At 43.0% G+C, this 13,004-nt stretch overlaps 1 protein-coding gene across 6 annotated transcripts in view; it reads left to right on the top strand.

Annotated features, from left to right (window-relative positions):
- The window catches only part of ASTN2 (astrotactin 2), a 917,697-nt gene that overhangs the window by 445,432 nt on the left and 459,261 nt on the right, over positions 1-13,004 (top strand). For 4 of the 6 annotated variants that reach the window (XM_049711017.1, XM_049711015.1, XM_004269289.2 and 1 more), the window contains 3 exons: positions 4,535-4,619; positions 5,135-5,209; positions 5,984-6,121. In XM_049711017.1, the coding sequence (XP_049566974.1) occupies positions 4,535-4,619; positions 5,135-5,209; positions 5,984-6,121 (298 nt within the window). The remainder of the gene's footprint in view (positions 1-4,534; positions 4,620-5,134; positions 5,210-5,983; positions 6,122-13,004) is intronic. The other 2 variants (XM_049711016.1, XM_004269290.3) reach the window with 1 other exon arrangement.

The following is a 13,004-nucleotide window of genomic DNA, read 5'->3' as shown; positions in this document are numbered from 1 at the left end:
CAGTTATTTGGCTCAATGTCTTCACTTTCTGAGCCAGAGTTTCCCCATCTGAAAAATGAAGCTGGGAAGATTTGAATTAGATGATCTTTATGAGCCTTTTCTACTCTGATGTGAAATAGAAATTCTGTTTTAGCCATTTCATCAGCATTCATGTTTACACTTTCCATTTCCTTGGCAAATACCTGCCATGGATGTAAGAAAGTCTCTTCCAGTCTTCAGCAGAATCATCATCATTCTAAAGGAGCTCAGCCTGAATTCATGATGATTACCGTATATTTATGTATTCACTAATTCACGTATTCACTCACCCATTCATTCTTTCAACAAATGAGTCACCTACCCTTCATCAGGCATGCTACTAACTACTAGGAGATGGAGATGATTAAGAAAAGGTTTCTGCGATCAAGAGACTCCCAGTTTAGTGGGGAAAATAGGCAAAACGTCCCTATCCTATCGGCATAGGCATTACTATTGTGAAGGATACTCCCTCATTTATTTATGTACCGGGTAGGGCAGCAGGTGCTGGATGCAGTGGTGTGCAAGATGGGCCCATCCGTTTTTCCAGGGAGCATCTGCTGTGGTGAGAGAGTCAGGGAGTGCGGGCGGGCATTCACAGTCAGCACAGGGAAAGCGTGTAAACGTATGTCCCTGGAGAGCTGATCTTCAGCAGCCTGGCTGCCCTGGGTATATATACCAAGGCAGGATTGAGGATGGGACTCCTCCGGGGAAGGGGTTAATCCTCAGCTCCCGCTGTCAGAGGCTTGCATCTTGCAAGAAGTAAATGCTTGGTTGTGAATAGTAGAGAGGTCGCTGAGCCAGCAAAATGGAAAGTGGGGGACAGTAAAGCCAACAGTCATGGCGTTGAGGGAAAATCCTGCTGGAGGGACCCAGCCCAACTGCTAAGAGTGATCAGAGTTAAGGTTTTGTTTTTTGGGGTTTTTTTTTGCTGTACGCACGCCTCTCACTGTTGTGGCCTCTCCTGTTGCAGAGCACAGGCTCTGGACGCGCAGGCTCGGCGGCCATGGCTCACGGACCCAGCTGCTCCGCAGCATGTGGGATCTTCCCGGACTGGGGCACGAACCCGTGTCCCCTGCATTGGCAGGTGGACTCTCAACCACTGCGCCACCAGGGAAGCCCCGAGTTAAGGTTAAAACAAAGGGTATTCAGAAAACTAGATATAAGCGATTCGGAAAGGCAATGGAAACGACTGGCTCTCACTGGGGCCCGGAACTCATGAACATCTATTCCAAGCTTCCATTTTGCAGATGGGGAAACTAAGTCCCAGCAAGGAGGAGGTTACCTATCCAGTGTCCGTAGAGTTAATGTGTCAGCATATGTCAGAACCCAGTTGCCATCTTGGAATGAAAGGGAGAGAGGAGGGAATGAATTTGTTGAGCATCTACTCACTTTCTACATGAGCCATGAGCTTTACCCTTCAGTACTTCAGTTTATTCTTATATCATCTCTGAGAGATTGGCAGAACTGTCATTCTCATTCTGTAGATGAGACAACTGAGACCTCTTCAAAAAATGAAGTAACCTCCTCCCCAAGACCACACATCTTAGGGACAGAGGAAGTAAGGATTGGAACCCAGTTCTGTGTGTCTCCAGCACTCATGTGCTTTTCCCTCTGCCTCACTTCCTGTGCTCCACGCAGCCTCCAGGGTGGTTGCTTCTCATTTGCAAAATACATATTTGTTGTACAGTGAGCGGCAGTAATTAATGATCCATTCCAAGGCAGGGGAAACTTGCCTAGTAAGCACACACGAAAAGAGAAAAATACAGCAGCGCCCTTTTTCTGTGTAGATTTCTCATTCTCACTAATATTCGCAAAAGGAGGGAAAGGGGAAAAAATGACCTGTGCCCTGTCCTGAGTCACTGAGAGGAGAGACAGGAACCTCAGCCCTTTCCATGGAGGACAAAGAGCCTCCTTTCCCACCATGCTCCTGGCTCGCCCCAGCCGGACTTCCCGTCCCTTTGCCAGAGGTAACCACTTTACCTCTCCCATTATGAATCATGAAGGCTGTGGCTTGTGGCAGATCATAAATCAGTCCTGGGAGTCTCGAGGACAAATCCCAGGACTTTTAATCTTAGATGTGTTTAAAGTGGTGAATATTTCATGAAGGGGCTGCTGCATTTTAACACATCATTAGTGACTGCTGCCCCTCCCACTTCGGTCGGTGATTCTCATCCAAATCTCAAGGACCTCAACTCTTTCCATCCATTTTCCTTACCTCTGGCAACAATCAATCAGTCCATTAGGTTGCAGGTACTTACAGCCCAGGCGTCCGGTGGAAGACCCTGAGATGTTATTGGAGAGGAGAATTATAGACAGCATCCCTGCCTGCAAGCAGCCCCCTCTTATATACCAGGTATCCGGAGAAGGGGAAAGGTAGCAGCATCCCTGCCTGCAAGCAGCCCCCTCTTATGTACCAGGTATCCGGAGAAGGGGAAAGGTAGATCTCTCTCTTTCCCTTCTCTTTCTCCTTTTAACAGTCTTATCTGAATATTGTGAATATTCTCTCTGACCCATTTTTTTCTCCATATTCTGTCTTACTACTCTTTTAGTTCAACCAACATTTATTAAGCCCAGGCTGTTTGCCAGATACTTGCTGATGCTGGACATACAAAGATTAAGCAGCGTTGGAATGCATAAAACAAATTAAAGTGTTGACACTCGGAATACTTTGTATAAGGTCAAATGTATAACATGTATAGTGAATCAGTGAAAACAATAAGGCTATTCCATAAATACAAGCACTTAGAAATCAGGAGTTGTGGGCGATAGTTGTAGAACCTGTGTTACCCTAGCGTCTTATTCACTGCTGTGTTTTGTTTTTGTTGCACAAGGTTGAGAAAATCCTGATTCATAAGACTTGAAGTTGTACAAAGCATGAGCTTGTTAGCACCTAGACTCACAGTCTCAGGGTCCTCTTCAATGAAACAAAGATGACAGGAGAATTTTTTTTTTTAATGAGGTCTGCGTAAAATCTGTTTACCTGGCAACCAGACTTAAAGTGACAGTGCTCTTCATGTCCTCAATTCTAGCATGTAATATCTGAGTGTTTAGCCATCATTTTTTTTATTATTAAAGAGATTTGAAAATAAAACTTTTTAAGGAACATTAAAATCTAAAAGGTGCAAAGTCCCTAAATCTCCCCCATTGAGCTAGACGTTTCCATGAAACATAATTTGAAAACGCTTGGGTGAAGCCAACCAGAATCACCGTAGGACTGAAGAATTGCAGGTTCATCTGGGTATGTGCATGAGTGTGATTACCAGAAGATGGCAACGTGGCAGCAATAGTCTGGAAATTGATCAAAGCCATAGATAGTTAATTATTCATTCAACTCACAGTGTTGAGCACCTACACTGTTCTATGCAGTGAGTTCAGCCAGGGCACTTCCTACCAGTGTTTCCCAAAGTGTGTTCCACAGGACACTAATCTATGATTTGTTTCACCAGCAAGGCTTCCAAGGTGAAATAAGTTTAGGGGAAACTGTATACATTATCACCCTCATGAAGAATCATACTCTACTGGCACTAAGGAATGGTACAGTATTTCACAAGCTTTTTTTTAATGGAATCTATTTTTGGTTTTTTAATGGAATCTATTTTTGGTAAAGCATCTGGGAACATTCTACAAATACGTCTTAGGAAAATCTAACAACTAATTGAATCAAAAAATACCCCCCAATCTTAAGGAGTGTACAGTGAAGCAAGACTAATAGTAGCAAGGAGGTAGGACCCTTCCAGAGTTTTGAACACTGAAGATACACCAGGAAACAAGACGTGTGCCCCCAGAATGAGCTTGGCTAATGGGAAAATATACTTAAGGCAGTGGGGGATGCTAGTGAGGATGTGTGCAACCAAGTGTAAGGCATGGCCAGAAAACAATGACACATGGATACATGCATGGATGGATGGATAGATGGAAGGGAAGGGACAAGAAGGGAAGTGAGGGGAGGAGGGGAGAGGAGAGGAAACCCATTAAGACAAACAAGCAACAGCAAAACAAAATAAAATCTGGAGATGGTAGATGAAAACAATTTTTCCAAAAGGGGAAATCAGAGGTATTTGGAGGAGGTGGCATTTGTTTTGGGGCTTACAAATGAACATGAATAGTTCATTCAGGTGGAGAGAATTCAATTTCCTGATTACACTTGTCGTGCAAGTGTACTTTATCATAATTTAAATATTTGAAAATAGGACTTCCATGTATAGCCACCAGGTTACTTTCTGTTTGCCTCGTTAGGCCATGAGCTCCTTCAGCATCTGGGTTGTACCTTTGACCTCTGCATCCCCAGGGCTGAGCAGAGAGCCTGGCAGGGAGTGTGGTCAGGGCTCGCTGAGTGAATAAGTGAGTGAATGAACAAATGAATAAACTCTTTATTAACCACAGTGGCAGGTAGACCAGAACACCCTCTTTCCGTGACCTTTTCTACAACTAGCCACCTTGTTTTATTTTCTCAGAAAACAAGGAAACCAGAAAGAAGGGCAGGCAGTATTTCACAAGATCCTTTTCTCTTTTACAGGAGAGTGCAGCTGTCATGAAGGCTACACCCCTGACCCGGTTCACAGACACCTGTGTGTGCGCAGTGACTGGGGACAGAGTGAAGGGTGAGTGGCCAAGGACATCAGGGCAGAGACAGTGGAGGGCCCACCTTCCTTATGGCATTACCAGATGCCCCAAACTGCTCCACAAAGAGGACTCTTCCTCTGCAACAGTTGTGTCCCTGCAAAGCCTGATGGAAAGTGAATCCTATTTCCCACTGAATCACATTTTAGTATTACAGGTACATGATTGATGAATCTTCTAGAGAACAAAGGCTGAAGTTTAGCTCACCCTCCCAAACCATAGGTAATCAAAGACCACTCTCTTGAGTGGGCTAATGGAGAAGAATTGGGTTTTTTATACATAATCTCCAAAATGGACAAAGTGGACTTTGAAGTGTTGAGTCCTTCGGTGAAATGGAGCCTTTTATAATGTAAATAGCCTTATCCAATAATTACCTCTGCAAAATTTGATTGTTTGTAAAGCTACTCCAAGCATTGTCCACATATGTATCCCACCTGCATCTGACTAATAGCATCTTCTATCCCTTTTTCTTTCCCTGTCTCAATTCTTCCCACAGACCCTGGCCTTACACGACACTTGAGAGGGGCTATGATCTGGTGACAGGGGAGCAAGCCCCTGAAAAGATTCTCAGGTGAGTTGACAGTCTGTTGGGGCATGACGCTGGGGTATGGAGAAGGGTCTGATGGGAGGTATAGTTACGCACCTCCTTAGGTTATCGAGCCTGTGCACTTCCGGGATGCAATGGCCCCAGTTGCTATGGGAATCTAATTCCCAATAATTGCTATGGGAATCTAATATCCCATTGTCTGGTATAGACATAAATTGAGATACTTGAACTGGAGGAGACATTACTGATTATCTAGTCCAGTGGTTTAAAAATATTCTATAGCCATAGAACCTCTTCCTGCCACTACCATGAAATCATGTGTGAAACTTCAGTACCTAAGCTGATGAAGACATACAGCAAATTAAGTGGCAGAACTGGGAATCAGATTTTGGGTGAAATTGATTCAGGGTCCATGCCCGTAACCTTTGTGCAGATTGCCCCTGCTGACTTAGCAGTCACTTATGGTCCTCCTGCTGGCTATCAGGACTGCTTGGGAAAGCAGAGCTGAAATAGTTCCTGTCCTCACAAAGCCCACTGGTAAATGGGAATCAGGATTTAAACTCAGGAAAATAAAACTAGCAATAGAGAACAATGCATGGGCTAAATGATTAACAGAGTGAAGAAGTGACCATCCAAGTCTGGGCAAAGTTGGCCAACATTATGCCTTGGAGAATGCAGGGGACTCAGTTGGGTGGGGGAGTGAGAGAAGGTTCTAGAAGGGAAGGGTGGAGGGGCCCCTTTTTTCTGTTTTGTCTCTGCTGCCCAGGGAGTCCCCCAATGGAAACTCTTACATTGCAGGTCTACTTTCAGCTTGGGCCAAGGACTCTGGCTTCCTGTCAGCAAAAGCTTCGTGGTCCCACCCGTGGAGCTGTCCATCAACCCCCTGGCCAGCTGCAAGACCGATGTGCTCGTCACAGAAGACCCTGCAGATGTCAGGTAGGGATGTCATCTCCAGCACCTGTACCACGGGCTTCTTAGAGCCCTGGAAGCCCCTCTGTTTCAGGATCTCAGGAACTCCTGTGGAAAAGTACTCTTCATGTTGTTGAAGTAGGCAGTTGCCTAGTCGATATATAAAACACTGTCCAATATGCCATGCTCCACACTCCTGAAAGTGACTTCCATGGTGGTACTCAGTGCCTTTATATTTCAACATAATTACTTTCCTTTGGGGTTTATATAAAACATGAGAGAGGCGACCACATTCTCTGGCTTATCCTGGGATCTTTAATGATCTTCTCTTATAAAAGACGATTACTTAATAGTATATTGGAGAGTCATGAAGGTAAAAGATTGGAGAATGAGGTGCTTTCTCTCATGACTCAGATACCGGGAACAGATTTTGGGCTGATCCATAGGTCTGAAATGTCCAGGTCAAATGAATTTGTTTTTTACTCATGAAAGGATGGAGATTACATCTTTCCTTACACGTTTTGCACCTTGTACTTAACTTCCTTGTAGACTGACTCTACTGTGTTCTAATTAATTGCTTACATATCATTCTGTCCTATTATGTGGCGAATCTTTCAAGGTCAAAGCAAATAACTCATTTAGCTTTTTAATCCCCAGTTCCCAGTACATATTGGACAGCTACTAAAATGTTTATTGATTTAATTTTACCAGTGGTCTTAGATCTGATCCTAGCACTATTCTGGAGCTTTCTAATGGAGGTTCTTTTTTTCCCCCCTCCCAATTTGATTGAGGGAAGAATTCTAGAATTTAAATGTTACATAAAACAGACTCTGATTTTACTTTGGAACTGGCTTGTACACAGCTTATGAGCTCCTGAACTGGAACATGGAAGCATGGCCCCCATACTTCCAGTGACTGTTATCCTCCTGTCTAGCTGTCTTCGGGTCATTTTGAATTTAAGATGCTATCATATATCCATGACATCTTGATAGGAAGCTCCTAGAACCCACGTCTCTTGCTTTACAATTTATTTATTCTCACCTTCTCAACATTTCATGGAGGGATGAACACAGCATGATTTTTTATTGGTATTTCTCCGAAGAGGTAATTTTAAAAAGGATAGAAAATTAAAGGGATAGCACTTAGAAAATGAAGTGGTAATTACTAAGAACTAAGATGATTTCATGCACACACAAATTGATTCATGGCAAATTACCATTATTTCCATTTTTGATAGAATTAAGGTCAGTGAGAGTTTAGTAAAGCATGTGCTAAGGTTTCTCTGCATTACATATTTTAAAGATGGAGAAAAGACCATCTGGTTGAAGGATTATTCTCAAAGAGACCCTACGACCGTGTCTCAAATCGACTGAACAAACGTCTCTACTAGCTTTCCTCAGAGTTCTGTACTGTTGACATTGAATGTGTGATTTCAGTGAAGTTATAAATGTCAGACTGGCTGATAGTAACACTCCCTCTGGAGTCAGATAGGTCTGGGTTACAGTCCCATCTCTACCATGGATGAACTATATGATTCTGGCCAAATGCAACTTACTAACTTTCCATTTCTTTGCAAAATGAGGATAATAACAGTGCCTACCTCACAGAATATGATGATAATACTACTACTACTACTAATAATAACTCATCTCCATTGATCATTCCCAAACCCTTTACTAACATTATCTCATTACATTCTTATGAGATATCACCCCAAATGTGATGCTAATATTATTTTTATTTTACAAATTAAAAAAAAAATCCGAGGCATAAAGGTGATACCTTCACTAGTAAGTAGTGAAGCCAAGCTTCACCCCGTGATCTCTCCACCTCCTGAACCCATGTTCTTAACTATTTCATTGAAACACCTCCCAAGAATCGTTGTAATAATTAACTGTGTAAATGCTGGTACACAATATACTCCCAAAGGTACAGGATTACCAATTTTAGATAAATTCAATTCCCACTACCATAGAGTTCAAGTAGAAACTGGTGATGGTGGGGAAGGCAGAGTCAGGAAGTTTGAGTACCATGTCATACTGCTGAGAATGACCATGGTCTGTAGGATAATTCAGTTGCCTTTTCTGCTCCAATCTGAATGATTACATTGAACAGCAAACCAGACATGGAAAAGAACAGAATATCAACCTACAGGGACTCTAAAACATCTTTGGAAATAGTAAAACAAAATTGAGAAAAGTATAGTACTAGAATTTATTTCAGTGACAATATTGTTTGTAGTTGGAAGAAATACTGTAATAAATTGAAAGTGGTGAGACCTTTGAAGGGCATGATCCGTAACAATTAGATGCTCTAAGCTGCTAGAAATGCTGTGCCTGGGTACATGGAGGGTGTGCCTTCACCGAGTCGGGACCAGAGCAGAGTGGCTCAGGATAGACCCTTTGAAGAATATTTGAAATGTATTTCAAATATTTGAAGAATGTTGGTTTGATTAGGTCACTAAATTATTATCCTGCTTGGGGTGCCCACACGTCTTTGTCTGGGCTTGGAGCAATTGCAGACAGCCTTTTAAGTCTTACCTTCATCTTACCTCTCACATACCCATTGGTTTCACTGTAAGGGTAGATAAAAGATTGCAATCATTGCCATTCAAAAGAATCTGTGCTATGTAGGTTGAGTTTTCCAAGCTGCACTAATAAACCTTGTTTGACATGACACCACTCAGGCAGGCATATCCTGGGGATTCAAAGAATTAATAAGTTTCAGTCAGATGCTATGTTAGAAATTAATAAATAATAGATCTTAATTATAGATAGCCAATAATATGCCAGAGAATCACAACTGAGAGATTAAAGGAAAAAGCAACGTCAGGAAGGAAGAGATAAACATTCCAGTAGGATTGGGAAGGAAAATGAAAAAGTGCTTTCCTGGTTGTTGTTTTTTTTTTGGTTTTGTTTTTAAGTCTGTGACAGATTACTATGAAAGTATGGAATCTCAAACTAGGGGAGGCAGAGCAAGTTAGAGTCAAAAGTAAAGGCTCAACCCGCCTGGGTGTCTAAATCTAAAACAATTGATGATAGTAAATGTTGGTGAGAATACGGAACAGCTGAACTACCATACCTTTATAGCAGGAACGTAAGTTAGTGTGACCACTGTGTAAATCTACTGGGCAGTATCTACTACAGCTGAACATCTACATATCCTACAAATAGGATACCATAAATAATATGTTCAAGAATACTAATGGTGGTATTCGTTTGTACCGCCAAAAAGCTGGGGGAAAAAAACACAGATGCCCATCAATAACAAGATAGTAGATAAATAAAACAAAACAGCAGAATGTTATTAATGCTCAGTATTAATGAACACAACCACCACACACGTCACCAATGATGAATTTCACAAATATAAGATTGAATTATTGAAGCCAGACACAAATGAATATGTATGTTTAAATGAAGATCAAAAACAGTAAAAACGAATCTGGGATGTTAGAAAAAAGAAGAGGGATTACCTTTGGGTGATGGAGGGGACAGTGATTGAAGGGAAACATGCCAGCATGCTGGTGATATTTGATTTCTTGATCTGGGTGGTGGTTATATGGGTGTGTTCATTCTATACAAATTCATCAAGCTGTACAGATACGATTTGCACACTTTTCTCTATGCATGCCATATGTTGATTAAGCATAAAGTTTATTAGGTAAGGGTGTTCATTTTTTTAAAAAAAATCATAAGCTATAGAGCCCAACTGAACTGCGTCAATTCAAATCCCAACTCCACCACTTGCTTCCTGCGTGAGCTTTCCTGAAGCTCTGTTGGCCCTTGTGGATAATGTGGATAGAAGACTATCTATGCCCTACAGGGTAGTACTGAAAATTAAAAGATATAATACCTGTAAAGTACTGAGTTTGGCACATGGTGAACTCTCTAGAAGCATCAGTTATTATGTTTGTTGTTATTTTTCTCTCTTTCTTTTGCTGAAAGGACACATCCAATCTATGACATACCTTAAAATCGATAGGGTCTTAGTATTGAGAGTTTGCATTAATCCCTTTGTCATGGGGTTTGAGGAAGACTTAAGTGAATATATACCATCTAGTACGGTGTGGTAGTTCTAGTGGCTTTATGCATATGGAAATATTTGCAGAATGAGCAAAGAGGCACACGTGCGGTACACATAGAGTGCCTTGGGGATGGAAAAGGAAGAACGAATTCCTGACCAAAGGAATTAGAAAAGTATTTGCAGGAGAGAGAACATTGGCAATTAACCTTGAATTGAGCATAGGATTTGTCTGTGTGGAATTTAAGGTGGGAGAGAAGGCTTTCAAGTATGAAGGGTTGAAGGGCCAAGGAAAAGAACGCTCCCCTGGACAGCTCCCATTCTTCGGCCCGTTCCAGCAGGAAGCTGCTGGAAATGAGATTTTTAGCATTCGAGACACTAATGATGTCAGCTACAAAGGTGGAGGAGCGAACTCTAGTTAAATTGCGTGCAGATTCCTTTCAATTCTGAAAACCGTAGCTGGGCCCCTCCTGTGTGCCAGGCACTGTGCCAGGTACCATAGGAATACTGTGATGAATAAGACCCACCTTGGCTTTCAGGGATCTCATGGTGTAGCAAGGAGCATGGAACAAGAGACTGACTTGAGAGATGAAATAAAAGATACTCGTAGAGAGACAACATGGCAAACAACACTTATTGCTACACACTGGGCCTGCTTCACAATTTCACCGAGAGCTGATTCTTCTTATAAGACAGATGCAAGAATTGCTGTTATGGCTGGAATAATAATCATCTGCAAAGCCCAGCTTTTGCAGCCCCTGAGTGATTTTTCTGTGATCTCAAATCAATGAAAATGAAATGGTGAAAAACTGTTAATTCCTACACAATGTTGAAAGGATAATGGGGCATCAGGATACAAGCCAGCATCGCTCACTTGGTGACAGTTTTCACACTGAATTAGTTCTGGATAGAATTCAGAAGAGTTCCTTGTTCTTTTGGCCTCTTGATTCCAAGCACTAAGAATTTATTGAACACCTACCATGTGCCAGGCTAGGTATCAGAGACAGAGAAATGTTCAGACAAAGATCTTGGGGCATTGAGACAAAATTGCAAACAAAACAGTGTTGTACTTTGTGACCTTTGCAAAGGTTAGAGGAAACGTTCAAGGCAGAGAAGGGACCCAAGGGAGGAAGGAGGTGGTTAATCTCACCTGGGAGGTAAAGGAAAGGCCTCACAGAGGAGAGGACCTCTGAGCGAAATTGCAAGGTATTAGCAGGAAGTCACTAGGTCACTGGTTCTCAAAGCGTGGTCCCTGGACCAGTAGCCTCAGCATCACCGGGAAACTTGTTAGGAAGGCAGATTCTCAGACTCCATCTCTGGTAGACTGACACTGACCCCCAAGGGTATCAGTTTCCAGTCCCTAGAACCTGTAAATGTTACCTTATTTGGAAAAAGGGTCTTTGCAGATGGGATTAAGTTAAGAATCTTAAAGTAGGTTGATTATCCTGGATTATCTGGATGGGCCCTAAATACCATTACAAGTGCCCTTATAAGAGAGAAGCAGAGGGAAATTGAACACACACAGAGGAGTCGGCAACGTGAAGAGGGAACTAGAGATTGGAGTGACACAACCGCAGCCTAGGAGTGCCAACAGCCACCAGAAGCTGGAAAAGGCGAAAAGCAGATTCTCCCTCTTGCGCCTCATGGGGGCGCGCAGCCTTGCTAACACCTGGATTTTGGCCTCACAATACTGATTTTGGACTTTCGGAGGTTTTAAGCCATCCCAGTTTGTGGTGATTTATTCCTGCAGCTGCAGGAAACGCATACATCACCCAAGACCTGAATCAGATATTTTGGAGGTGGGCCCTGTAATCTTGTTTAGCCAGTAATCTGGTTTAACAAGTCCTCAGATTACTCTAGTGCCCACTAACGTATGCACACTAAAGCACTAGGCAGCCAAAGAAAGGAAGGCTCACCTGGCTGCCACAGAAAACAAAGGATGGAAGGGCTTGCAAACTCCAGGGTGGCAACGGCTTTGGGTCCAGCAGGAGTTATATGCTCTACCGTGTTGTTAGGACTCAGTATTTGTGTCTCTCTTCATCCCTCATCTCTGTCTTCCTCTGGGTTAACGTGCTCTTCGGGCACACTCTCACCAAGAACTCCAATCTTACAGCCTCAGTGGGGCGTTGCCAGAGTAAGGAGATATCCTGTTTCCCCAAGCTTTAAGCAAAAGTCCTGGCACTGAGTGACAGCAGTGAGAGCTCCTCCTTACGTGGCAACTGTCCCAAGTACTTTGCTGAAATGAACTCGTTTAATCTTTACCCATTATTAGCCTTATTACATGCATGAGGAAACTGAGGCACAGCGAATTTTATAACGTGCCCGTGGTCACACAACCAGTAAGTGACACAACCAGGATTTGAATCCTGAGACTCTGACTCCTGACTCCATGCTCTTCATCTCTAAGCTATGATGCTTCTGTTTGGCCTATTTGGGGACATTGGCCAATATCCCAAATCAGTGCCTGAAATTAGCCAGACCTGGGTCACTGACCAACTCTCAAACCAGCAAGGGTAGGGGGATCTTTACCATGTGGATTGAGATTGCAGGTAGGATAGGGGGAAAGCAGGGGGGAATCAGGACAGGCAGCAAACGGGTGCTGAACAACAACAACAAAAGAAGGCAAAACCCACGGATGTCTGCTCCGTGGATGGGGCATGGGGTCTTGAAGTGGCATGCCTGATGCGGGAGCTTCCAGGGTCAAGGTCAGTGTGTCTTGTGGGTAGTGCCAAAGGGCACGTGGCAGAGAATACAGTGAGAAGAGGAGAGGAGACGGAACCTCATGCTATTTCCTTCCTCTCCCCCTCTTTCCTCAGTTCTGGGCCACCTGGCTTAGAGACAGCAAAGACTCTGAGGGCACTTGAGGAGAGTGTATTCACCACTCCAG

This window comes from Orcinus orca, chromosome 6 (assembly GCF_937001465.1).
Source record: "Orcinus orca chromosome 6, mOrcOrc1.1, whole genome shotgun sequence".
Classification (NCBI taxonomy): domain Eukaryota; kingdom Metazoa; phylum Chordata; class Mammalia; order Artiodactyla; family Delphinidae; genus Orcinus; species Orcinus orca.
The sequence above is the reverse complement of the archived record's forward strand: the minus strand, read 5'-3'. Positions and strand labels throughout refer to the sequence as shown.